Raw genomic sequence first — 25,425 nt, 5'->3', positions numbered from 1 at the left:
CACTGCTGAAGTAGTGGTTACCTACGGCATGTAATCAGAAGGGGCGCCACAAGTGGCTAAGATCCCTGTAGTCCGAGCTGTCGATAGAACCCGATATGCAAGTAGCCATGGGAAGGTAAACATGAGCTTGAGGGCCTGAGTTTGGGCCACTAGTGTCAGGAATTTGGCGACTGAGCAGGAGAGCAGTCTGAATGTGGGACATGTGCTGACACGAATTACGGTTCGCTCATGATTGCACAGCCACAAACTTGGGTTTGCTTAGTCACTCCTCAGTTTAACACCCTGTACGCTCAGGTTCAAAAGCGGAAATAGACTTTAGTGAGATCATTTTCCCCCTAAGAGTACTACGCATACATATATAATAACCGCCATACGACGTGCTGGTAGTCATCATAGATACAGCCGTTATTGCTATATACTTGTGTCACAGTTCCATCTTCTTTGTCTCTGCTTAGCTCCATTACTCTATTCCAACCTCACTTCATGTCAATTTGACAACCTCAGTCTTTGTTGCAACCGTGATGAAATCCATCCTTATCATAGGTGCGACGGGAGGGCGAGGCAGTGCTGTCATCAACGCCCTTCTGGCGCGCAACGCCAAGTTCGACATTCTGGCAGTGACGCGTAATACGTCCTCTGCCTCAGCACAAAAGCTTGCCGCCAAGTCTCCCAACATCAAACTTGTTCAAGGCAATCTGAATGATCCCGAGGCCCTGTTCAAGATTGCCGAATCTCTCGTCGATGAGCCTATCTGGGGCGTGTTCAGCGTTCAGGTAAGCCACATCATCTGCCCTTTCAGATGAACCCTCGCCGAGAGAGCGAAGTACCAACCGTGCGTTTTAGGTCTCACGGGGCAAAGAAGTAGCTCAAGGCAACGCCCTCGTTGACACAGCCTTGAAACATTCCGTGTCCCACTTTGTATACTCCTCCGTGGACCGTGGAGGGCCCAGGAGCTTCGAGAACCCGACCGACATCCCCCACTTCATTACCAAGCACAACATCGAGCACTATCTCGTGGCTTCCACAAAAGGCACAGAGATGAATTGGACCATCCTCCAGCCAGCTGCATTCATGGAGAACTTCGGCAACAACTTTATCGGCAAGCTCTTCGCGAAAACCTGGCAGGTGTACCTAAAAGAAAAGCCATTGCAACTAGTCTCTATGATCGACATTGGTGTCTTTGCAGCGGATGCATTCCTTGATCCAGTGGAATACAAATCGAAGTCTTTGCCACTGGCTGGCTCTGAACTCACGTTCCAGCAGGCGAACGCGATCTTCAAGAAGAAAACTGGGAAAGACCTGCCGCTGACTTTCTCTTTCATATCATATGTGCTAAGGTCGCTATTCAAGGATCTCGGGTACATGTTTAGATTCTTCAGAGATGAGGGATTTGGAGCTAACATTACGGAGCTAAAGAAGATGCATCCAGGTCTGTTGGACTTTGGCACTTGGCTGGATAAGGAGAGCAAATACGAAACGAACAAATAATCGAGCGTAAGGGGTGTTTTGAACAATTTTCTCCTCTTTAGTCTGCAAGCGTGTATGGATATCATTTTAGGGTCTGCTACCTTTCATGCCTTCATTCCAACCACTGTACTTCTGGGCCTGATTTCGTACTCATACCATCAATTTCCCGCATACCTCCATCCGTCACATCCATCTCTGCAAACCATACCATGACCAATACCCCTTCCTCAGCTCTCAGATCCCATATCCCACCTCACCCCTCGTCCACCGGGCACTGGCTTCGGCTGAAGAATGATATCGCTCTTCGTCCTCGGCATCACCGCTCCCACTTGCTGCTGCTGAGCCAGCTCCCCATTACTCCTCTTCCACTGCCCCGGCTGCGCACTCGGATCACCAGCCCGCCGCATAGCCTGATCGCTGCTCCGCCTCACGAGCGCCATCCCGGGCGATATCCCATACCCCTCCGGCGGACTCTCCCCATTCCTCGGCCCCAGCGTCATCGGCGAGCTCATCAACCCGACCCCACCCATCCCACCCATCCCCGGCACCGGCGTCATCATCTGCATCTGCTGCGGCTGCACACTCCCCCTCCTACTCCCGGGCAGACTCCCCGCAAGCGAGCTCGCGACCGTCGAGCCGCTGCCGGCCGCGCTGTTCGCCGCCGCAATGCTGTTCGCCGCCGCTGCTCCGGGGGCGCTGAGCGGCAGCCACCCGCAGCTCTCGATGCCCTGGGCGTCGACCATGCGCGCGAGCAGGTCCTCGGTGATGACGAGGAGATGCTCGATGGCGGCCGTGCGGGAGGACTCGCGCGCCGAGCTGCAGTGGATGTAGGAGCGTCCGGTCGGGCTGTGCTCGACGATGCTGGCGACGGTGCGTCGGGAGGAGGTCAGAGAGTAGGTTACGATGTCGAGGGTGCGGGTGGGGCCGTAGATTGTGTGCGCGTTGGCTGGGAGTGTGTGTTAGCGGAGGGGGAAGAGTGAAGAGATGGAATAGCGTTAAGAGGCATATGCTTCAGCGAATGAGGCATCAAGAGCGAGATGAGCGTACAGAGTACGCGAGACCGGAGTGAGTCGAGCACTTCCTCGCTTTCCTTCGCTTCTAGGTGGTGTAGGATCTCCTTTGTGGAGTGTTCGTGGCTAAGGTCGTTGTAGGTTTTTTCGGCGGAACGTCCATGTTTCAGGTCTCTGAACGTCTCGATCATGATGCTTGCGGGCCGAGTAGTGCTGCGGAATGTGATTGTTCGAAAGAGAAACCGGAAGGATGAAGTAATTGCGGATTAGTTGAAGATGGAGGAAGAAAGCGGTCTAGCGTTTGGAGAAGTGCTGTGGGAAGTGGAAGCAATGATGAGCGGTGAGAGGCAGGTGAGGGTGGACTATTGACTCAGAACATCATGGGTTTCGCCGACAACATAGCACCTGCAAAATCGAGAGACGGAGAAGGCAGCTCTGGCAGCTGCGTGGCAGAGCGCCTCAACATGCTGGGCGGCCCTTCAACTCCTCTCTTCAACCAGCATTACAGCTCATATCAACGCATTGATAACTTCCCATCGCTCTGATATTTCCAGTCGCTTTGACATCCTCTCTTCGTTTGGAAACCTTTCCATTGCTCGAATACCTTCCTGTCATTGAGAGCACAGCATAAGTCTACAAAAATACGACTACTGCGGATCATCCCTCGTCGGGAATGTTTACCATTCTTACAACTATACGAAATCGAAATCGACTTGCATTACCGACCATGCACACAGGAGAGAGCCCAATAGCTCCGCCCGCTCCCACCTCTCCAAACCGTCCCAGGCGGCCTTGGATATATGATAGACAATCCCTCTACACAGACCTTTCTACTTTCCAACAACAATCCAGTCCGATGAGACCACTTGCCCTCCGCACTCTCTTCAGGAACACACCATCTCTACGACAACTCAGTGGTAATATACAAAGACCCACTCCGATCAGACCACGACCCAGCCCAAATAGTAGTGCTCGGCGTGCTCACTCTCGCTACACGCCACTAGCGGCTCGTCCCAGCCTAGGGAGGCGTTGGTCCGTCGACCAACTCCCCAGAAGCCCTCTCTACACCGACCTCCGCCAAATTAGCGAAGTACCTGGAGAAGACGAGGAGGGCGAGTACGTCTCTGACCATGAAAACGGTGGATACCGCTGGCAAGCATGGCCCCGCTTGCGGGACCTTCGCATCTCGGGCGATGAGAACCGAGAATGGGCCACTACCGCGAGATACTATCCAGAGCGGGGTCCAAGGTCAAGCTTCGACGAGAACTGGCCCGAGCTACCCCGTCCGCGTAGCAGAACGGTGATTAGACGGCCGGAGAATACTGTCACCGCTCGCAACTTTTACTATGAGAGCCGTGAGAGGATGGGGTATTCCCAGATCCCAGCAGAACTGGAAGTAGATGATGGTTCCGCCGTGCACACGGATACGTCTTTCATTCGCCCGCTAGACCCACATGCCCCTGTTACTACTCTGCGAGGAGCTCTGGCCTCCATGCTTCGTCGTGAGCGTCGTGAGCGTCGTGAGCGGGCTGAGCGGGTTGAGCGGGTTGAGCGTATGCGACAGCTAGCGGTTGCACGAGACGGCGACATTGGGTCCGGTTTACCCCTAGAGGGCTTACACATCGCAACAGACCTCTCGTACACCAAGCCGATAGAAGAATCCGTGAAGGCCCCCTCTGAGCCCATCGACCAGGCGGAGCTCATTTGGTTCAAGTGCGGGAGTGGCGAGAGGGAGTGCTTTGACTATATCGGGGGGTTGGTGGGGACGACGCGGAAGTTGTACTCGGCGATGTTGAGAAAGGAGATGATACTGGCGTGCTCGATTTGTCAGTGGGAGCTGCATGACCGCGTGCCGGAGGTTAAGGTGTTTTATAATGGGGGCGAGTTCTCGGGGCAGGGGAATGATTGTGGGCATTTGAGGTGGATGTTGAAAGCGCGGCGGGTGCGGAGAGAGATGAAGGATGGGGCGGGGTTGGAACCGTTTCCGGATTTTTAGATGGGGGGAGCGGTGAAATATGATTTTTGTTCGGCTACTGTCTGAAGTGTCTTGTATGTTCTGTGAGAGAGGGATGATATGTGAATTGTTGGAGTGTATAATGTCGCTTATTTTCCGGTCCCCCTAATCTTAGGCGAGTCGTGCCTTTCATCCAACATGAATTACCTAATCTGAAGAAGCGGTAAAATTGCCGAGCTACCTCATACGGCGGTATATAGACAAGCGACAAAAAACGGTGCAAAGAATGATGTTGTCGGTATTGGAAAAAGGAGACGTAAGGACCCTAGAGAATAGTGTAATGACGATGTTATGTTAAAGGTGCTCGTAGAGCCTACAAGAATCGCACAGGGACGTCACAAGTTGTTGAGCCGATATTAGACGAGATGAAAACATAGTTTTTCTAGACAGGTGGCACAGTACGAAGTTCTTCAGTGGGTGCAGGCTAATTAGCAATGAATGTTAAGTCCGGGAGATTGCTGATCTGAGCATATTGATGTTGAGATTATCGGTAGTGCCGCTGAGAAGAATCCGTGCACAACGTCCATGCTCGAAGGTCTAGGTTGGGTTATAATGGTAGGTATTTGTGATAGTGAATGGTGATAGTTGAAGTTGGAGTGCTCTAAAAATGGTGATGGAAGACGTTTGAGGTGGCTCGTGCGTTAGCAGTCGATTGCCCGCATTTCCAGGACGCGTCGCGTTACCGTCATCTCTCTCCTTCTCAACGATAATTGATCGTTATAATATACAAAGATGCCCTCTGTCCCTCTCCATCTACCTGGATCTAATTCCTCCACCTCCGTCGCCCTGAACCCTCTCCCAACCCTCCTTCAGACTCCCTCTGGCCTCGCTCTCCTAGAGCTCCAAGGCACCATCCATGCCCCCACCGCGGAAGAGTCAGATCCTTCTGCCGACAAGTCGGTAGCGGAAATTGGAAAGCTGGTGTTTCCACTGTACTCAGAATTGACCGGGCAAGAGGACACCAAATGGATGAAGAGGGTGTATCTATACGTGGGCAAGCACCAGAGGATGACGGGCGAGGTCAAAAAGCTGGGGAAGCCGTTGGGAGTGCTGGCGCGGCGGAAGTCTGAGGACGACGGCGAAGAACTGGAGATACTGGAGGTGGTGAGGTATAAGATCGTATTTTCTTCGAGGCCGGAGCCTGTGGGCGCGGAAGCTGATGGAGCGTCTTGATGTTATACTTGGCCGGCTCATATGATATTCAAGAATAGTTATACGAAGACGTTTGTTTCCTGTGAAGCACTGGAGAGTCGCCCGAGAGACTTCGAAGACCTTCAGCAGATGAAACTAAGGCTTTGAGGCAGCGGTCAGGTATGTGAGCATGAAGGTTGCCATCAAAGACGAAAAGGAAGAGTAATTCATAGTTGCAAGGCTCTCCCTTATATCATAACGCTCGAGCTGCGTCGCTCGTTTGCGGCGCATTGCAGCACCGAGTAGATCGAGTAGGTGTTCGGGTAGCCTGAATACAACAATTCAATACACACGACGACTGCCATGCAATTATGTCTCGACCTCACGAAGCTCCCACGATATGTGTTTCTAAAGCTCTGTACTGGACTGGCCCGAGGCCAACATGTCCAGGTCAGTTCAATGGCGCGATTAACAATGTGGCCGCTTCAAGCTCAGCCGCTGCTTATCAATACGCAACCCGCGAAGAAAAGACCACAGCGATGGCCATTCCACCGGACTCGGATACCTTTGGCGAATTGTGACTGGGGTAATGTGCCAAACACCCCACACGATGCAAGCTTTACCGGGTTCGCGACGTGCATTCAGGTCGCCTCTTTGAAATTTGTCGACAAGGGAGGGCTCCGACTCCACAGCGCCCAATCATGCGTGCAGGTAGATACCTGTCGACATTCAGCCACCGTGAGGAGTGCATTACTGCTGATAGCCTTGACCGATACATCCGTGAAGGCCAGCCGCAATTTTCCGCCCCCATGATTATCTCACACTCAAAAGTCGGGACTTTTCTCTAATGGCGTTTCCCTGCGTGCACTAATGCCACCATGAAACTTCAATATGCCAATAAGCTTTCACTCTAGTCCGTCCTTTATAAGTGTTGTTCCGGGCGCTCAGTCGTATGATCGAGATATCAGAGTCGAGTAGGTCTACCAACATCTCCAAAGGTCCGGAATTTACTCAATATCACAGTGTCATTGCGGTGCCCGCCGTTGGCGCCGACCCTATTGGCACCTGGCGGGCCGGAGGGAATACCAAGTCGAACACTTGGCTTGAGGAAGATCTTTTAGCCAATCTTCCCATCGCGCGAGTCCTGTTTTACGACCATGGACATCGGCCTGATGGCGACGGACTTGACCAGCTCGCACGCCGCCTACTTGATCAGCTTCTGACAATTCGAGACTCAGCCGGTCCCGTTCTTGCATTCATGTGTCACAGCACCGGTGGACTAGTGGTAAAGCAGGCGCTAGTGCTTGCTCAAAACGACGAAAGATACGCTCAAATCGTCGCATCTACCGTCGGGATCGCCTTTTTTGGTGCGTTTATGAGGCCTATACCCCAATGAACGCATGCTGATTTTGTCAGCTGTACCTCATCGAGGTTCTGAGCTCCTCTCAGATCCTAGCTTCTCCGCCGATGTGCGGAAGGCTGCCAACGCCGAATGGCGTTACGACAAGCCTCATCGTCAACCGGACACTAAACGTTGCTACAGATTTCAAATGCCCTCCGTACTCTGCAGCGAGATTGGACCAGTTATCTATGAAGCGCCCAAGGAAGGTGAACGCCGCGAAGTTAGCTATTTAGTTGGGCTGGCCGAGGCATTTTCCGCCCTGCTCAATTCTATAGAGCAAGAGGTTCGGATTTGGTCGTTCTATGAAAGTGTGCAAGCGGGACTCACTACTAAATCTCGCTCGGATGGATCTCGAGAGCCCTGGTATAAGGACAAAGACGAACTCATTGTCTCGCCTGATTCAGCGAGGCTTTGGCGGGAAGACGAAGAACTTGACGTCGGGTTGCCATGCGATCACTACGGCACAGCTTCGTTCGACACCATGTATTCAGAAGAGTATGGCAGCATCCAGCTGGGGGAATTTCCGGACCGCAAATACAAAGCAGCTCTCTGTCAGCAATTACACAGCCTTGTATCTGAGCGATACTGGCCCGCCGCAAATCCAATGCAGGAAGTTCAGGCAGAGAACACGTTCTTTTTCCAAACCAGAATGGGCATAGAGTCTGCGTCTGTTTGCAGGTCGTTCTTTTCCCTTCTTGACGACGATTTCGGTGACTTCTTGGACCAGACCGACGAGAAAAATGCCGAAGCAACACCCATAAGGCCAATTTTCGTACCCCAGCGGGCTTTAGAAAGTTCAAAAGCTAAGAAACAGCCACCTGTATCTGCTATGAAGGCTTCTCTGTCATCCAAGAGCCATCTCACACCAGCTTTGAACGAAGACAAAATCGCCAAGAGCTCCATACGTTCATCTAGTGATCACGGCGGCGATGGCGACAACCAGCATGGATCTTCCCAAGGCCGAGTGAAGGTGCGATTCAAGCCTGAAGTATCCGAAAACGAGACTTCGCCATTTACCGGTACCCCCGTGATTTCAGAAGTTCGCCTGGCCTTAGACTCTGGAGATGAACAAGAGTCTGAACCTCAGCCACAGCATGCTGCAAGCAATACTGCAAAGCGGAGGCCTTCGACGAACGGATCCCCTCGTTTCAATGAACATTTTCCTACGGCCAAGAGAGACAGCGTGTCTTCTGGACCAATATCACATGCCCTTTGGGGCTTCGAAATGTCGGTTACCGAGACGCCCGTATACCGGTTCCGATGGATACACGCGCCATACACGCATACTGAACTAGCAAAAGTAATTGACAGACTCCCGCAATGATCACTATTACAGTTGCGGCGCTAATGGCTCTTCTAGATCATTCTAGACAAGATAATAAAGAAGATGCCCCCAATGCAGCAACGATTCGACGTTGTTAGCGATAAGTTTTGGTTGAAGAAGCAAAATACTGCCACGCACTCTTCACCTCATGCCCGATACTTGCATTCCACGTGTGAGTTCATTGGTGAGTTCTCGCTCTCAAGATCAATCTTATTCGAGGTTCGCTAAAGCTCCCTAAGACGCAACCGTAAAGGATGCACCTATCTCCGAAGAGTTACGTGAGCTGCTTAGTGAAAAGGGAAGCAAAATCGTTTCCAGCCTCTCGGATTACATGAGTAAGAGCAAGGAGAAGGAAAGAAAACGCGTCCATCGCCAAGAAGATAATGACATATGCAAGGCATCGCAGATGATTTTGTATCTCCGTGAGTGTCGTCGACCGTGCCTACCCATTTAAAGTAAATTAACTAATACCTCTCTAGCTTATTTGCATTGGGAATCTTTCAAGCATCTCAACAAACGCGAAGTCGTAATCAAAGAACGTATGAAGGCGAATCGCAAGCTATTGAGGACAGCTAATTGTATGCGAAATGACCCTGAACCCTTCGAAAGACCTCCCAGCATCATCGATTTTCCCTCCACGCCAGACGAGAAGTATCCTTTCGGGCAGACTGAAGCAATACCGACCGCGGAGCAGAAATCCGTAGAGGACGACCTAATCAATGAAGTTAGCACGTTCAAGAAGATCAAGGGATACATTGAGAATTCTCCGGAGCTGCGCTTCTTATGGCACCATCTCATCCCGGGCGATCTACTTCATTGTCGCCGTTCTCTCGACCAGTACATGTACTCTACTCTCCCTGACACCTCTGCAAGAGACAAGGATCAGATACTACACAAATGCACACGGAAAGGCATCGGTAGTCTTTCGAACGAGGCTCCGGATCATGAAGACGTAGACAGCGTCCACGATCAGAGCAATGATGTTGATGAAACGGGAAATGTCTTGGTGGTGGATCAGTTGTGGATGTGGGTATTAGATGATGGTGAGCATTACCTTTTCATATCAGGACTGCATCGCCCGTGGCATCGCCCACCTATTACACTACTAGATCAGACGTATGGGCACACGGATATACAACTGCTCTGGCTTCGCTCTTGCTCTGTCGACACCACTACAAGGAGTACCCTAAAATGCCTTCAATTGGTCAAAGGGTAGTCTAATTTCCAATGCGTTGAGCTTTGCATCGTATTTGGAATTGGCAAAGCCTGTCAGGGTAACCCAGCCAGTTGCAAGGAGTGCTCAGACTTATGTCTTGGTACTGTATCCAACCGGAAGATTTCCTTTTCTTTACAAAAGCAATTGTTCGAGTCACGGTCCTCCACTCTCTTGCTCAAAAGCCACTAACACAAGCCAGCTTCCGTGGTGACGTTTTTCCCTCCCAAGGAGGTCGAGTTGTCGACTAACAAAGACAAACCTACACCCGCGCATTCGTCTGCAATTGACCTAGATCCATCAAACTTCGTCTCGGCGAGACTGATAGCCGAGGGCGATCTCCGAACATGTATTCAACGAGAGATAGAGGACAGTGAGGACCCGTTCAAGAACCAGTGGGACCTTGCCGCCTTTATAGTGAAGCATGTGGTTACTGCTCTCTTCGACAGATTCGAGGACAGCGGTCCGCAAGCATTGCGAAACTTTGCCGAGTACATTGATAAACTAGTAAGCCTCAAGATTTCTTCTTTCTTCGCCCCCTTACAGTCTCGGCACATGGATTCGTCACTGCTCGGCTCCATTCTTGCTCACTTGATACCATTGTGAGGGGTGCCCCGGCTAGCAGATAGTCGGTCAGTCAAATGGCAACCTAATCTCTACTACATCGACCTTGACATCGGATTCTGGGTTTTAACAGTCCCTTGAGGCACCCTAAGCAGGGGCAAACCGGTGTGCACAGACTTATAGCCAAGACCTATACTAACATTACCAGATCGAGAAACAAGCTACGTCTTGGGCATCTTTGAATCTGCGCCGTGGATTGAGTCTCGCGGACTCAAGCAAGGAAATCAAGCAGGTTTTCCAAGATCTCCGAGATCTGCGTGAGCTTCGCGATGTTGAGGACGAGCTGAGAATCATCACCAAGATCCTAAACAAGCAGAACCTGCATATTTCGAAGATGCAGCGAATGTACGACAAGCATCTCAACCTCGGAAAGTCGAAAGGTGCAGCATATCTGCAAGAAACCCTTGGAATCATCGGGCGCAAGCAAGAACAAGTGCGGCGAATGACTATGAACATGGAAATGGCAAAGAAAGGGTTTGAGGAGCTTATCAGCTTACAGCAGAATCAAATATCGATCAACCAGGCTGTAGCGGCAGGCAAGCAGTCTCGCGCTGTTACTATTTTTACTGGTAAGTCCTCCGTAGCTCGAAATGCTCCTTTATTTCGTTCAGTGTGCTGATCTTTCTTGCACTACAGTCTTCACCGTATTCTTTGTAAGTAGCCCTTGCTACTTTCGGAAACGACCAACTAACTAGGGTATCCAGCTTCCGCTCTCCTTTTTTACCTCTTTGTACGGTATGAACGTTTCCGAATGGGGTGGAAATGCGGGAACAGTCTCGATGAAGGTCATCTTGTCGACAATGCGTAAATACTCCTATCCACTACCTCGTCGAAACGCTGCTAACACAGCCCTATGCAGTTCCCCTCTCATTCGTGGTAATCGTACTGGCCTTCCTCTTCGCAATGAACAGCAGCTTCCGCGAAGCCGTAACCTCCTCCTTCGAAATCCTCGTAGAATGCCTCATCATACTCATCGAGTTCGTCTCCAAATGGTCTGGCTTTGTAAAGCTTTCAACTTGGCTTCGTAAGGCTAAGAAAAGCGTTGGAATTGGAAGGATATACGCCTTCAAGAAGGCTGTGAAGAGGCATAAAATAGAGCGGAGAAAGGCACGTGCAGAGGCAAGGACTCAAAAGAAGCGGGAGAGGAAAATGCGACACAGGCCGTCCAGTGTGGCTTCCGGATCTGATGTACCGGGGCTTCAGGGAAATGGGAGCGGGAGACGGAGGAAGTGGATGCCTTTTCAAAGATCTGGGAAACAGGATGAGGGCCTTGAATCGGACTCGGATGATGACGTGGATTCCTTCGTCTAGCTTTATTCAGCGCTCGTGTATCGCGAATCTTCTGAAATTGAACGCTACATTATAGAGGGATGGTACCGGCATGGTCGTCGGATGTGATAGATATCATACTCACGGATATAACACTGCTTGGATATCACTTTGGAAGCTCCAGTGCCAGGAAGCTAGCCAGTCAAGAGGCAGCTTAGTTCCCACTACATGAAACTTAACATTGTACCTGGACTTTAAGCGCCCCACGGGGGTACCACAGGCAGTGGTAAGAGCAGATTGTAAATGTTGATGCAATCCCTCATATCTCAGCACGTGACGACTGATAATAAGCAACTAGCAATCTATAGCGGAACCCTTTACGTCATAGCAGCATCAAACGTAAATTAGCCTAGCTGTAGTTCGTCACTGGAAACTTTCCAATTCAGTGAACAAACCTCTTGAACTTCTCCCCAATTCACTCTCGGCCGTAAGCAAGTGGCTGTGCTCGGGGTCTTAACGAGATCCGATTGGTTGACGCGCTCCATGACGCAACCGTAGCGCCGCACCAAAACACCAACCACTCCCTGTGCATCATGCTCGGAGCAACCATGTGTCTACCTTCAAAGGTACACGTCGCAGCTTACGTGCGTAGTCCTCTCCTAGAGAGGCTTGTCTCACATATATAATAGGTATTACAGGTAAACAGATATTCTCTATCCATCATCAATCATTCAATCATATCTCAATCGAATTCCACAACCAATCTCTTCAACTTTTCGTCGAAAAGCCAATCCGAACCCCAATCCCAATTCCAATCCCAACCCCGAGCGACATGTGCTGCAGACGCAACAACAACCGCCGTCGTGGCCCCATCGCCTCCCTCGTCATCGCCGGCGTGGTCCTTGGCACCCAAAAGGTCCAGCAGAAGCGCAAAGCGCGCGAAGAAGAGAAGGCTACCAGAGCTATCGAGGAGGAGCTGAGTTATGAAGAAGCTCGTCGGTCCGCAATCCAGGATGCGCAGATCTCTAGGGACTCGAAGGAGATTGAGGCGCACGAGGAGAACCCGCCGGACTACGACAATGTGCCGACGTGGGATTATACAACGACTTATGAGAACACGATGGGTAGCGGTTATGGTGGCCGTGGTTTGGTTGCTGGGGACGAAAAGAGGAAGTTGTAATGTCGTTTGAGGAGTGGTCCGAAGATGAGAGGGGTCTCGCGGTGTATGATTTATGACTTGTTTTTGTTTTGTATATTGTGTATTTGTTCGCCACGAATATTGTTCTTTTAGCTGTCATGCTGTCGCTACGGAGTATTCTAATCGTCTAATGGGTGGTGGATGATGTTTGAGGACACTAATTGATCTAGACACTCTTTAGTACGCGTAGAAGAATCACACTAGATCGTCTTATATGCTTACATGCTAGATATCATATATTCTTTTGCGTCCATGTCGGTGATGAAAGCACTTGGTTGTGTCACGGTGTTAAGCAACTTCCGTGTACATACAAAGGTACCAAGCGCCCTTACAGCCATCGGTAGCCCGCGCTGACAGTTGCTTATCCCCCCTTTCTTCATCAACTTCTATATTTCTTGTCATTCATCTATACCAAGCCTTCTCGGTCATTCCAGACTGAATGAACACGCCCAACGATGCAAATTCTGTCCGAGGAGGCATGGGACGGGAATAGGGCGGCTTTGAGCTGCCTGCCGGATCGCCGGCAGGCAACCTAGGAAATTCGCTATCGTTGCAGCGGCAATCCGGCAACGGAGAGCAACCACCAGCTACTTTCAGCAAAGCACCCCGCCGGTGGCCAATAGCGAGAGCATTCGATAGCTTGCGGACATAGCCATCTCTACTGATGCCGATGTCGCCGCTGGGCTTGTCTGAATCGGAAATGGCCTATTGTCTCCACCCGTTAGGCATGCTAGAGGTCTGCTTCGACGGCTTGCTCAACTTTCGCAAACCCTCATGCAGAGTTGCACGCTGAAAGCAAGACTATCACCGGTTGCACTATCATGGAAAAAGACCACCAACTCCATGATGTCGAGAAAACGGGGGTGCCCGTTGCCATCTCCGCTCTTGGGATTGAAGCAGATTCTCGGCTGGAGACTTCCCCAGAGTTCGCGGTTGAGAAAGAGACGGGTCGCGTGAGCCAAAAATCTACCGCGACGTCACGAAATCCTTCTCTGGATGAGGACCAACACGAACACGATCAAATCCAGGATCTCGAGGCCTTGTCGACCATCCAGTCGTCAGGTCCTCCCTACTCTGTGTTCAGCAAAAGTCAAAAGCGATTCATCGTCTTTCTCGTTGCTTGGGGTGGCTTCTTCTCCCCGCTATCCGCCAACATCTATTTTCCGGCTCTGAATACACTCGCACGGGAGATGCACGTCTCGAACTCTTTAATAAATCTGACCCTCACATCTTACATGATCTTCCAAGGATTAGCTCCCACTATATTCGGCGATCTTGCCGATATGGCTGGACGGAGACCAGCATACGCCATCGGCCTCATTCTTTATGTCGGAGCTTGCATTGGACTTGCGCTGCAGAATTCCTTCGCTGCACTCTTCATTCTCCGGTGCCTGCAAAGCAGTGGTAGCAGTTCCACTATCGCTCTTGGGAACGGTGTTGTAGCGGATATTGCCACTAGCTCAGAGCGAGGGACATGGATGGGATATGCTACTAGTGTAAATGTCTTTTATATGCAATCCGGCTGCGTGCTGACCACTTCTTAGGGTCCTATGATTGCTCCCGCTGTTGGCCCTGTAATTGGTGGATTGCTGGCTCAATTCCTCGGCTGGAGATCGATCTTTTGGTTCCTGGTGATCATGTCGGCAGCCTATATGATTCCCTTCTTTATCTGCTTCCCTGAGACGGCAAGGAATGTTGTCGGGAATGGCAGTATCCCACCCCAAGGATGGAACATGTCGTTACTGAACTGGCTAGAGACACGGAAAGCCAAGAAAGCCGAGGGTCAACTTACTCCGACAGTGTCTCGCGATGAAAGCCGCGCTGCGCAGGCAGAACTGGCCAGCAAACGAAAACTTCGATTCCCGAACCCGCTGGGTACGCTTCATGTTATGTTCGAAAAAGATGTCGGCCTGCTACTTCTCTTCAATAGCCTTGTGTATACCGCGTTCTACGACGTCATTGCCTCTGTGCCCTATCTCTTCGAACAAATCTACGGCTTTAACGATCTACAAATTGGGCTTTCTTTTATCCCGTTCGGATTCGGCGCATTATGCGCACCTCTGACTTGCGGACGCTTGATGGATTGGAACTACCGCCGGCTAGCAAAGAAAGCCGGCGTCACTATTGACCGAAAACGCGGAGACGATCTCAAAAAGATCCCAATCGAAAGGGCTCGAATCCAAGTCGCAATTCCGTTAGTGTACCTCGGAAATGCTGCGTTACTCTGCTATGGCTGGGTCGTGGAAGTTGAAACCTCTCTCGCTGTGCCCTTGGTCCTCCACTTTATTATGGGCATCGGCCTCTCCGGTGCTTTCAATTGCATGAGCGTTCTGCTGGTCGACTTTTATCCCCTCAGCCCGGCGACCGCTACGGCGGCCAATAACCTGGCCAGATGTCTGCTAGGAGCTGCGGGAACGGCTATCATCCAGATAATGATCGATAGCATGGGAAGAGGGTGGTGCTTTACTTTCATCGCCGCTGTCGTTTTCTGCACGTCGCCGATCCTTCTTGTGTTGATGAGATGGGGTCCAGGCTGGCGTGAATCTCGACGCAAAAGACTGGAGGATAGCCAAGCGTCTAGCACCAGGCCATAAGTCTGGGACATGGCACTTGGATATACCACTACTTGAGTGCTATTTTGGAAGCTAGACACCGCTGTCAGGAGCAGCCCCGTTGCCAGGCGGCCGCCCAGTCAAGAGGCAGTCTAATTCCCGCTACCTCAATCTTTGCATCGTATTCGGAGGTCTTGCCTTGCCAACACTACCGTCAGCGGTGCCTCGGCAAAGAGATTCCTGGCCGACCAAAAGGTCGTCTGATTCCCACTGGGTGAACATATACAACATGCACAAACTTTTGAAAGCATATGGGGGCCCTACAAGCAGTGCTAACCAAGTGGGCAAACGGGTTTAGCATGACACTAAGAATCAGGCTATAGATTTTAACACATCCAAATTCAATTCCTTAGGCTCAACTCTTGCTCGCTCGATACCACTGTAAGGAGGACCCCAGCTAGCAAGCACCCAGCGAGTAAAAAGCCAGTCTTATTTCCACTGTATCAACTTTTTCATCGTATTTGGAGCTCTTGCATGCGGGACGCCATCGTCAGGAGTGCCTGAGCAAGCGGGTAGTTGGCCAATCAAGAGCTCTCTTTCTGCACACTCTTAACCTGCGCTATCGTTACACCGCTCTCAATATAGGCATTTTTTTGTGCTCCTTCTCTATAGACTTAAATCACAAGGCCTCTTCTATAGAATTATTAAGTACAATTCTTGGACATGCCCAGGGGTGTCTCACTACTATACGGTCCTGCGCAGGCGACTGTAAGCTTACTCTTAGGCTATAGTCATGTCACCGTACCAGGTATACGGACAAGTTCTCTACTTGGGTGCTCTTTTCTAGTACACCGCTCCCCGGAAGTACTTCACCATGTAGCCGGTCCAGCAAGAGTCTTCAAGAGCCAGCTAAGATTTTAGGGCGTCGAGCTTTCCATCCTGCCCTCGTTTTGGAAACACCATAGGGGCACCTCAAACAGTGGCAAACCAGTGTGCACAGACTAACAACCTATCGCTTTGGGAGGTGGACACCGCTGTCAGGAGGAGCCCCATTGGAAGGGATCTAGCCAGTCACGAGATAGCCTAGATTTCGCTGTCTGGAATTTGACATCGTGCCCAGCTTTTGGAAGCCCTATGGGAGCACCCCAAGCAATGGTAACCCAGTGTACCCATTTCGTTCTGGAATAGCTTACAGTCCATTCATACTGGTTTAGGGGATGCAGGGATTGGCGGGATGGATCCAAGTGTAAGTGGTCATCACGTGACCATCGCCTTGTGGCCAATCAAACGCCGTCACCGCGGTCGTTGTGAATGTCAACCGCCTCCAGGTTCTGAAAACACAGTACTGGAAAACACCGCCCTCCACCGCGTCAAGTCACCAAGCATCTACCGACCAGGGCAGCCACAAACAGCCAATCACCTCCCTGAAGCTATTGTTTACCTCTTCCAATACATCACTCAGTCCCAATCACTTCTCCATCAGTTCCGGTCTATACGAGCATGTCACTCTTAGAGGAATACGCAAAGGTGAAGGTGGAGCGGGAGGAGCAGCAGCATACCGACTACTTCAAGAAGCTGCACAAGCAACTCCAGGACCAGCAAACCGCCAGCAATGCCAGCGAGCTGCACGCCTTCGAGCAGCACATCGAGGCCTATCTCCAGGCCGGCGCTGCCCTCCACTCCAACCCCAACCGGGCCCTAACTAAGATGGAGACCTTCAACTTCATCTTGCAGCGCGATGCCCTCCACGCTGCCTTCATCGCGTCTGCTGAGGCCCGTTTCCGCGCTATTGTCGCCCTATATCCTACAATTCCGCCAACGCTTGCCGCCGAGCCCGCTCCCCCCGCCGTCACAGAGTCCACCAAGCCCCTCCACGACGCAGCCAAGTTTCCTACAATCATCAAGCTTGTCTCGGGTGCGGGCGCGGAGTATGTCGAGCTGAAGTGCCCGACGTGCCACGCGAACGCCTGCGAGAAGACTTTCCGTAGCCGCCGTAAACAGAAGACGAAGCTCTTCTACTTGGGCGGTGTGGGCGGCATCATCAACCATATGCGCGAAGTGCACGGCACGGCTATGAGTTCGCGTGAGCTTTTGGAGGAGATGGCGGCCAGAGCTCGGCGTCTGGCGTTGGAGGATATTGTAGCGATCAATAGCGGTGCCAAGGAGATTGAGATGGTGCTTGGAGATGTGAGCAGTGCTGAGAAGATAGGGGTGGAGGGGATGTCTCGGACGAAGAAGCCTCAGACGAAGGAGATGCTTGGAGATATGGGTAGTGCGGAGAAGGTGGAGGTGGAGGAGGCCGCTCAGGAGACGAAGATGCAGGGCATGGCTGAGGTGAGGGCGTCTGGTTTGGATCCTACCGTTCGACCGTTCGAGTATCTGGGCCAGTCGAGGCATGTGGTGCCTAGTGCGGGTACGGAGCAAGCGAATGAGGGTGGGGATTCGATGGAAATGGAGTAAGTAACGGCGGGACGGAGGATGTCTTGCTGTGAAATGGGGTTGGGTCAAGATTCTCTTCCCTTGATAGCTGTAGATCAGATGCTTCGCTGTAGCGATGTTGAACACGGACAAACTACTGCTCAGGCTCCACTTTTGGTCGCTCGATAGCTCTGTGAGGAGTGGCCCCGCTAACATATGGTCGGTCAATCAAGAGGCAGCCCGATATCCACTGCATCAAAGTGAATGTTGGATTCCGAGCTATGAAAACCTATGGGGGTACCCCAAGCAGTGGTAAAGCAGTGTACACACTCTATTCTGGAAAATCTTAGACTGTGCTAGTACGACGTAAGACCTACAAACTAAAAGCAAATTTATAACCGCCTGCGTAGGAACGTATAGTAGTAAGACACCCCCATATATGTCTGAGGATTGCACCTAACAACGTCATAAACGCGACCTTGTAAGTTTAGACCGTGGGAAAATATCACAAGAAAACGCTCGTACTGAGAGCGGTGTAATAATAACGTAGATCCTGAGTGTGTATGGACAGAGCTAGACATATCAGAAAAGCATCGTGATACCCCAGGACTTACACACGATCTCCGCTAGAAACCCCGCATAAATAAATCCGGGGAAATACACAAGGAGCAACATCGGATGTTGGACTTTAGGTAGGTCTGAATTTGAGAACAAAAAGACGGATGGTCTTCGGTATAAATATTAGATGACAAGGTTCTCCGCTCACGGTGTATTATCCATTCCCTTTCGCTGTCATATAATTCAGAATGTTCGCCCGAGGGTAAAACGCCGCGACAATAAAGCTGTACCAACCCACCTCCAGCCACATCGTTCTGAGTCGTTAGGCCCCACGATAGCATCTTACTATAGCGCACATTTACGTATCCTTAAGTGCACCTACTACGCGTTGATTCATTCGTAAGCTAGCTTGACTTCCTTATTGCCCTACATTAGCAGAATTTGGACATGATAGTTTGTAACAATAACGGCGATGGCTAACAATCGAAGACAGGTGAACAAGAAATACCCCCAAACCCGTCGCTATGTCTTCAGCCCCGATCGACCATCCTCTTTCCCAGCCCATGCAAATCATCTTGGTCTCCGCCAGCTATGCCATATGGGCCGGGATGCTCGGCTATACCGGACTGCTATGGAAGAAAGAGCAAACGCCCTTCTACTTCATCCTCGTCCTCGCCGTCGCCGTCGGCGGCTTCGCCGAGCCCCTCTACGACGAATCCCTAATGCTGTACTTCTACTCGCCCGGCATCTGGTCCCTCTTCACCTCCTTCGACATTCCCCAGCCCATCTGGGTCTACAGCGGCTACGTGACCCTCTACGCCTCCGTCGCCGTGCCCCTCATCCGCGCTATCCCGCACGGCGTGTCCCGCCTCGACCTGTTCAAGTGGGCCGGAGTGGAGCTCCTGACGTCCTGCGTCTTCGAAATGGTGGGCATCAACGGCGGCGCGTATGAGTACTGGGGCCCGCACGTGTTCCGCGTCTTCAACTACCCGCTCTGCATCGGGATCCTCGAAGCCGCGCAGGTCATGTGCTTCAGCGTGGCTGCGGCGCATCTGAAAGCACGCGCGGTGGGGGTCAAGCCGCTGTTTGGGCTGTTCGTGCTTTTCCCGGCGACGTTCTATCTTGCGAATCTCGGGGCGGGCGCGCCACTGATCATCACGCTGCATGCGAAGAACACCACGCCTGCTCTTGTTACGTTTGGGTCGCTGGTTACGATTGCGTTTGCGTTGACGCTCGTGTGGGGCGCGTCGTATCTCCTTCCGGTGGATGGGCAGATTGCGCTCGGTGAAGATGAGGCGCCGTATAAGCCGAATGGGACTGTGAGGGTTGAGGATGTCGAGAATGGCGGTTCGTGATCTTATTAGACATTGTCGTCGGCATCCTGGCGGGTCTTCCGAAGTTTCGATGTAATCTTGATTCGCGCAACGAGTTTTGAGAGTGCTAGGAGATGGATTTGGGTGCTTCTTGCGGCTGCTTGGGATACCGCCATAGGCTCTTGGAACTGTACATACCATGTGAAGGTTGATGCGGTAGAGAACAGGCTTCCTTTTCACTGACTGAAGATCGATCGGCTAGCTGGGATGTTTCCCGAAGCGCTGTCGAGCCAGTAAAAGTGGATCCCGTGCAGTTGTATATCTGTGTGCCCAATTTATAACCTAGTAAGATATCATTGAAGGAGTGATGTATAAGATCTATCCACGCACAGCCCTCGGCGATATGATAGAATTGCATTCCATGAACACTATGTATCGCGAAAGCCCTAGGATTCTTCTTTCCTGCCCAATTACCACCCCCTCCCAGTTACTCGCGCTGCATCTCATGAGGCTGGTCCTTTCAGAGGCCGCCAGCTCCAAGTGCTTATCAAGAATATTAGTATGGTTTACTGTCATCAACACACTTGAGCAGACGTACCGTTTTTGATTTGCACTAGTTTTGGCCCGATATCATCCCAGACCGTTCTGATATCCGAAATGCCTTCTTTATCAGCGGTGAAACAAGTGGCTGATTTGCCATCGGTGTTGGCAAAGACAAAACTCGTCCCTAGAGCGGCTATCAAGGCTGGCGAACTTTTGTAGGCTTTTGCGCATGCCACTGCTTGGTTCATGGCATGGCCGATCGTATGGTACGATCCGCCAGATTTTTTACCCTCGTAGACAACTATGAGCCTGTCGGGGTTCCCTATCTTCATAACACCGAGATCTGCCCAACCACCGCCAAAGAGGAGTTCGGGAACAATGAGATAGTCTGGTGCCGGAAACCACTGGTGTAAGATCCAGTTCCAGACCGCGTTCGTGTAGTCCTCTTTGTCCATAATAACCTCGAGACAGTCATTATTCCAGGGCTTAGCGGCCTGCATTGTAAAGATTTCAGAGAAAAGAAGGATGTATAGATTGATAGTATCGAGAGAGAAGTATGGGTTGATGAGATTACGGGTACTGAGGGGTCAAGCAGCTCTTATACTTCTTACGACGGTGCGGATGCTTGATTGAAATTCAGCTGCGCCTGATCTTTACCATGCCGAAGGCATGGCTAGCCGAGTTGCAGAAATGTGGCGAGCTGAATCGCATTCACCGTATAGATATTGCGTACCTCTTATGAGCTAGTGATTAGGCGTACAGCCACAACTGAACAAAGCTAGAAGTCTAGACAACTAACGTCCGTCCTTGCGTCGCGGGACGCAGGGTGTCGCGGGGACGGATTCGCATTTCGGACCTTCGCAGTCTCTGGCTCTTATGTTTATAGACCTATGGTTGGCGTGTCAATGTTCTGTAGCCATTTCTCCCCTAGGACACCAGCCTCTGACGAGGGCTGCCGCGATATCGGCCATGCTGTCAATCGTTTCGTCAACGCCGTCAATCGACCCTTCAGCGATGCCCCATTGTCTATTCGCGACTCGAAGAGTCTCTCTAGAATCTGGAGGGTCTGGTGGAAAGCCTGATTAAGGAAAATTATACCACGAAGCTTCAACAGCGGCTTTACGCTAAGAAGGATGCAGTCCAGGAGTTTTGCCGGTCGGAGGAGAAGATCGCAGCTTGCAGTAGCGTGGTCAGATGTCGCCGTATGCTATCCTACTGAAATCAACGCTATACCTAGTGCAGACCGACTTCCAAGAATAGCTGTGGCGCATGCCGGCGGTGTCTACGATTACGTGCTCAACCTTTTTGTCCCAATGTGTCCTCTGCTCCCCTGCACTGACCCGCGCAGCCTCGAACTGCCTCAACGCGCTCTCCGCCATTCTCAGTCTCCCGTTTTATTGCTCTAATGGACAAAGCCAGTCGAGTATTGGCACAAGGCCTTCCACCCAGCGTGCCTACATCTTACCGTGTTCTAGCAGATCATGGCGATGTCCCTCGCTCTACCCTCCATTATCGTGCATGTAGCCGCCGCTCGATGGAAGGTAAAGCCCAAAGTCAACAGTACCTTACTCCCTGAGACGAGTATGCCCTCGTCAAGTTTCTCTTCCAGATGTCTGATCTTGGACAGCCCGTGCGAATCAAGTTATACCTTTCTTAGCCTTCTGCGTTACCCGCCAGCAGCCCGAAATAGATCGGCCACTTAAGCCACCAAGTAAGAACTGGGCTCGAGCCTTCGAGAAACGTTATCTAGAAACGCAAGCGAGAAGGGTTAAGGCACTGGACTAGGGCCGCCACGAGAAAAACATTTACTGGAAGATCATGCATTAGTTCAAGGTAATTAGGAGGGTGTTATAAGACCCGGCCGTTTTAGTAGAAAATGTTTATAATATAGACAAGACTGGCGTTATGCTATTAATGCTAGGCTCGGTTAGAGGAGTCAGTTCGTGGTATCCAACTGCGCGTCTCACTTGCAATGACTGTAACTGCCATTGTATCTGCTATAGTTCAATCAGCCGACCACGGAAACATACCACCATACGTCTTGCACCTCAGGGCCTAGTCTCCACGTCCTGCAGGAAACCCTCATGCTAAATCAACTTCACCTTGGGCATTGTCGATCCTACAGCTCACGTCCAATCCTTGTCATAGCATACTGACGGCAAATGTGCTCTCAAGGTAGTCGTGCAGATTGCAGTTGCCTTGCAAGGCGATGCAGCAAAGAGGCGCAGCCAGCTGAGCCTCGAGCCTACCCCGCGACTTCGCACATCTCTCGCAAGCGCAAGGAAACCAACATCCCTCTATGCAAGACGGTGCATTACAGACATGATCCTGGGGTCTGCGACATTGTTGTATAATGGGAAAACGAGACCGCATGCGCGCATGGTTCGCACCAGACACGACCCGGCCTGCACCATCCCGCACAGTCCCTCTGCCGCCTGCGCAACAAGCGTCTTCCCCTCGTGCTCCGCTGCCACCATCCCCATCACGCCCGACTGCATCGAGCGGAGGTGCGTTGGCCTCAACAACGTCGGGCGACCCACTGTTGGAGAAGGCTCTAGCGAGAACACTGGAGAGGCTGCCTAAGGGTGAGAAAGCAGCATTTGTGCAGGCATCAAAAACTATCGACGAGCGAACCCTGTTATCCGGCGTACGGGCATACGATGCGGCCCATAAGCACGACTCATCCTTCAGACCTCACGCTGAGCGTCTTTCGAAGTTCCTGGGCTTGCTCAACAGATTCATGGGAGGTGTCGCTATAGGCATTCAAGCGAGCCCTGAAATATCATCTCTAGTAGTTGGCTCAGTCAGGGTCGTCATCGATCTCGCCTTGAAGTTCACCATGTATTTCAGCAGACTTACCGACATGATCTGCACTTTCGAAGACTATTTGGGTCCTCTCGCCGAGTATGCACATGCGGCAGACATCAATCTCGTGGAGAAGACAGTGGTCAATGCTTACGCGAACGTGCTCGACTTTGGCTGGAAGGCGCGTCGTGTGTTTGTCGACGCCAACGGCGATCAACGAAAGTGGACCTCTCCTAGAGCCTTTATGCGCCAGCACTGGGAGACGTTTGAGTCTGAGTTTGTGTCCATCAAGGGAGATCTGCAGCACCATCTTGACATACTCAGGCACTCCGTCCAGGCACTGCATTTTGATCTGTCTAGGAAGGCTGAGCATGCGAGGCGTCGTGAAGAAGAGAGTAGGGCTGTCTATACTGATGTATACGCGCACGAATATGTTGTTAACATGATTCCAGGGACGGAAAGAGAGGCGTTCCTCGCTTGGGTGTCAAACATCGATTTCGAGAAAGTTCACCAGGACATATATGCGAAGAAGCATGAAAAGACGTGTGACTGGTTGATCAGAGAGCCGAATTATCAGCAGTGGTTCAACAGCCCTGCCTCATCCCTCTTGTGGTGCCATGGAAAGCGTAGGCAAGCTATCTCTCTCTAAGACTGCGATTTGCTAATCGTCCGTAGCTGGAATTGGCAAATCCGTGCTCGCGTAGGTGACGGTCGGTTCTATTTTGTTTCAGTTCCAATGCTTATTCATAATCTAGGTCAAATGTGATAGAGGACATCACAGCTAAGAACGGGCTACGAGATGATACCGCCATCTGCTTTGCTTACTACAACTATCGAAACATGCAGCTAAGAGAGCTTCATCAGATTGTAGCCGCTTTGCTCAAGCAGATGTGCCGAGCGATGAATTGTATACCCCACAATCTGCTGAAAACCAAGCATGATGCTTTGTCTCCATCATTGGTTGGCAACCAAGAAAATTTTGTTTCCCTCATCGAAGATCTAAGCCAAGTGTATGTGGTGTTTGATGCTCTAGATGAGTGTCCAGAGCGGGAGCGGGAAGACATCCTTGGTTTCATCACTGGTATAGTGACCGCGCGCATTGGATGCCACGTTAAGGTGTTCGTCACCGGTCGAAACGAAATGGATATCGCCAAAGCCTTTGAAGATAAGCAGATACCTACAATCCAGATTCGAGCCAAAAATGTCGCAACCGATATAGAGACCTTTGCGCGCAGTCAAGTCGAGAAGCTTCAGGCTGGGGAGCATGGAAAGACCCTTTACATCACCAGCGTCGAGCTCAAGGAGAAAATAGTTCGAACACTCGCTACAAAGGCGGAAGGCATGTAGGTTTATATCTAATACTTGGCTTAGAGGTAGTCGCAGGCTGACCGTCAAGCAGGTTTCTTTGGGTCAACCTTCAGTTAGACAGTCTCTGTCAAGCCAGCAAGGCTCAAAAGGATCAGGTGGTGGAGGATGCACTGGAGACCTTACCGCAGGGCTTACCAGACACCTACGTTCGAATACTAGAGCGGATCGAAGACCAGCCTTCGTACATGAGAGATCTAGCACTGAACTGTCTCGCTTGGATGATTTATGCCCGAAGGCCTCTCAGCACTAGGGAATTACAAATTGCGCTTGCAATCAACTCGAGGTGCACGATTCCACAGGATTTACAACCCGATTCTCCACGAGTAATTCTCGAAGCTTGTGGGAACCTGTTAGAAGAAGCCAACGGCGCGATCCGGCCGATCCACTTCACGGTGCAAGAGTTTTTGACAACCGCCGTTCAAGGGCTGTTGCAACATGCCGTCAGAACGCAGCTTCTAGACTCGAATTCCATGCATAAGCGATTGAGCTCAGCGTGTCTTTCATACATGCATCTAGTGGCATTCAGTAGGCCGGCTCAAAGAGGATCCCGGCTTTACTTACGCCTTCGGGACAATATCTTCGCTAGCTATGCAAGTCAGAACTTCGATTACCACATTTCAGAGTGCGATGAAATCCCTCCAGATGTCATGAAACAGCTGGAGAGACTCTTCCAGCAAGAGAGTACGTACCTTGCAGCTGTTCTGCAGATCAAGATTCTACGAGATGGTCACGATTACAACACTATCGAGCAGCGCTTTGATCGTATGCAATTTTTAGTGACTCCCGCTACGGTTGTATATAGCACTAGCCTCTACAACATTCCCGCCGTAAGGCAACAATGGGTGGACCAAACACCCCCAACATATGCTTTACACCTCGCAGCTTCCGCAGGGCTGACTAGTGCAGTCATCCGACTTCTAGAGGGAGGATGCGACGTTAACGAGAAAGATGGGAGCGGCTCTACTTCACTATGCTATGCATGCTTCAATACCGACCTAGAACTCATTCAAACACTGCTTAGCAAAGGCGCCGAGATCAACGCGCAGGGTGGATACTACGGTAATGCACTCCAGGCGGCTTCCTACGAAGGCCACGAGCAGGTGGTGAAGCTGCTGCTTGAAAAGAACGCCGATGTTAACGCGCAGGGTGGATACTACGGCAACGCACTCCAGGCGGCTTCCTACAGAGGCTACGAGCGGGTGGTGAAGCTGCTGCT

General features: G+C 51.3%; 13 protein-coding genes across 13 annotated transcripts in view; 10 read left to right on the top strand and 3 right to left on the bottom strand.

Annotated features, from left to right (window-relative positions):
* The first annotated feature begins 362 nt into the window (after nt 1–362).
* BDZ99DRAFT_109901 (nucleoside-diphosphate-sugar epimerase family protein) lies at nt 363–1,582 on the top strand. The gene is made up of 2 exons (XM_033712396.1): nt 363–773; nt 844–1,582. The coding sequence occupies exons 1-2, from the start codon at nt 522–524 to the stop codon at nt 1,486–1,488; spliced, it is 897 nt and encodes a 298-aa protein (XP_033572663.1). The 5' UTR covers nt 363–521; the 3' UTR covers nt 1,489–1,582.
* Nucleotides 1,583–3,016, bottom strand: BDZ99DRAFT_540327 (uncharacterized protein). Its single transcript, XM_033726708.1, has 2 exons — nt 2,515–3,016; nt 1,583–2,413 (listed from the first exon to the last, which is right to left on the bottom strand). Exons 1-2 carry the CDS (start codon nt 2,666–2,668, stop codon nt 1,695–1,697), a joined length of 873 nt encoding a protein of 290 aa, XP_033572662.1. The 5' UTR covers nt 2,669–3,016; the 3' UTR covers nt 1,583–1,694.
* A 27-nt stretch (nt 3,017–3,043) lies between these two features.
* On the top strand, nt 3,044–4,473 carry BDZ99DRAFT_540323 (uncharacterized protein; the record flags this gene model as incomplete). Its single annotated transcript, XM_033726707.1, has 1 exon — nt 3,044–4,473. The coding sequence occupies exon 1, from the start codon at nt 3,151–3,153 to the stop codon at nt 4,471–4,473; it is 1,323 nt and encodes a 440-aa protein (XP_033572661.1). The 5' UTR covers nt 3,044–3,150.
* A 709-nt stretch (nt 4,474–5,182) lies between these two features.
* On the top strand, nt 5,183–5,975 carry BDZ99DRAFT_466638 (putative sister chromatid cohesion protein Ctf8). The gene has a single exon (XM_033720829.1). It carries the CDS (start codon nt 5,224–5,226, stop codon nt 5,662–5,664), a length of 441 nt encoding a protein of 146 aa, XP_033572660.1. The 5' UTR covers nt 5,183–5,223; the 3' UTR covers nt 5,665–5,975.
* Nucleotides 5,976–8,206: 2,231 nt separating this feature from the next.
* Nucleotides 8,207–11,701, top strand: BDZ99DRAFT_109846 (uncharacterized protein). The gene is made up of 9 exons (XM_033712395.1): nt 8,207–8,324; nt 8,385–8,532; nt 8,588–8,770; nt 8,828–9,391; nt 9,764–10,068; nt 10,334–10,754; nt 10,822–10,838; nt 10,890–10,989; nt 11,045–11,701. Exons 1-9 carry the CDS (start codon nt 8,250–8,252, stop codon nt 11,494–11,496), a joined length of 2,265 nt encoding a protein of 754 aa, XP_033572659.1. The 5' UTR covers nt 8,207–8,249; the 3' UTR covers nt 11,497–11,701.
* Nucleotides 11,702–12,089: 388 nt separating this feature from the next.
* Nucleotides 12,090–12,818, top strand: BDZ99DRAFT_466636 (uncharacterized protein). The gene has a single exon (XM_033720828.1). The coding sequence runs from the start codon at nt 12,287–12,289 to the stop codon at nt 12,632–12,634; it is 348 nt and encodes a 115-aa protein (XP_033572658.1). The 5' UTR covers nt 12,090–12,286; the 3' UTR covers nt 12,635–12,818.
* Nucleotides 12,692–13,177, bottom strand: BDZ99DRAFT_109827 (uncharacterized protein). The gene is made up of 2 exons (XM_033712394.1): nt 12,875–13,177; nt 12,692–12,818 (listed from the first exon to the last, which is right to left on the bottom strand). The coding sequence occupies exons 1-2, from the start codon at nt 13,030–13,032 to the stop codon at nt 12,749–12,751; spliced, it is 228 nt and encodes a 75-aa protein (XP_033572657.1). The 5' UTR covers nt 13,033–13,177; the 3' UTR covers nt 12,692–12,748.
* A 296-nt stretch (nt 13,178–13,473) lies between these two features.
* Nucleotides 13,474–15,246, top strand: BDZ99DRAFT_490642 (MFS general substrate transporter; the record flags this gene model as incomplete). Its single annotated transcript, XM_033723065.1, has 3 exons — nt 13,474–13,577; nt 13,611–14,148; nt 14,197–15,246. 3 exons carry the CDS (start codon nt 13,474–13,476, stop codon nt 15,244–15,246), a joined length of 1,692 nt encoding a protein of 563 aa, XP_033572656.1.
* A 1,658-nt stretch (nt 15,247–16,904) lies between these two features.
* Nucleotides 16,905–17,793, top strand: BDZ99DRAFT_466634 (uncharacterized protein). The gene has a single exon (XM_033720827.1). It carries the CDS (start codon nt 16,912–16,914, stop codon nt 17,662–17,664), a length of 753 nt encoding a protein of 250 aa, XP_033572655.1. The 5' UTR covers nt 16,905–16,911; the 3' UTR covers nt 17,665–17,793.
* Nucleotides 17,794–18,719: 926 nt separating this feature from the next.
* Nucleotides 18,720–19,739, top strand: BDZ99DRAFT_466633 (uncharacterized protein). The gene has a single exon (XM_033720826.1). The coding sequence runs from the start codon at nt 18,744–18,746 to the stop codon at nt 19,533–19,535; it is 792 nt and encodes a 263-aa protein (XP_033572654.1). The 5' UTR covers nt 18,720–18,743; the 3' UTR covers nt 19,536–19,739.
* Nucleotides 19,740–19,817: 78 nt separating this feature from the next.
* On the bottom strand, nt 19,818–20,651 carry BDZ99DRAFT_501844 (uncharacterized protein). The gene is made up of 2 exons (XM_033723849.1): nt 20,092–20,651; nt 19,818–20,036 (listed from the first exon to the last, which is right to left on the bottom strand). The coding sequence occupies exons 1-2, from the start codon at nt 20,534–20,536 to the stop codon at nt 20,014–20,016; spliced, it is 468 nt and encodes a 155-aa protein (XP_033572653.1). The 5' UTR covers nt 20,537–20,651; the 3' UTR covers nt 19,818–20,013.
* Nucleotides 20,652–21,355: 704 nt separating this feature from the next.
* BDZ99DRAFT_466631 (uncharacterized protein) lies at nt 21,356–21,987 on the top strand. Its single transcript, XM_033720825.1, has 2 exons — nt 21,356–21,596; nt 21,664–21,987. Exons 1-2 carry the CDS (start codon nt 21,518–21,520, stop codon nt 21,819–21,821), a joined length of 237 nt encoding a protein of 78 aa, XP_033572652.1. The 5' UTR covers nt 21,356–21,517; the 3' UTR covers nt 21,822–21,987.
* A 254-nt stretch (nt 21,988–22,241) lies between these two features.
* The window catches only part of BDZ99DRAFT_109722 (uncharacterized protein), a 4,075-nt gene continuing 891 nt past the window's right edge, over nt 22,242–25,425 (top strand). The window contains exons 1-5 of the mRNA XM_033712393.1: nt 22,242–23,236; nt 23,294–23,467; nt 23,517–23,541; nt 23,597–24,184; nt 24,241–25,355. Of these exons, the coding sequence (XP_033572650.1) occupies nt 22,390–23,236; nt 23,294–23,467; nt 23,517–23,541; nt 23,597–24,184; nt 24,241–25,355 (2,749 nt within the window). The 5' untranslated portion in view covers nt 22,242–22,389. The remainder of the gene's footprint in view (nt 23,237–23,293; nt 23,468–23,516; nt 23,542–23,596; nt 24,185–24,240; nt 25,356–25,425) is intronic.

The sequence above is a fragment of the Mytilinidion resinicola genome (genome assembly GCF_010093595.1).
Source record: "Mytilinidion resinicola strain CBS 304.34 unplaced genomic scaffold BDZ99scaffold_18, whole genome shotgun sequence".
Taxonomy (NCBI): Eukaryota; Fungi; Ascomycota; class Dothideomycetes; order Mytilinidiales; family Mytilinidiaceae; genus Mytilinidion; species Mytilinidion resinicola.
This window is presented reverse-complemented; position numbering and strand designations above follow the sequence as displayed.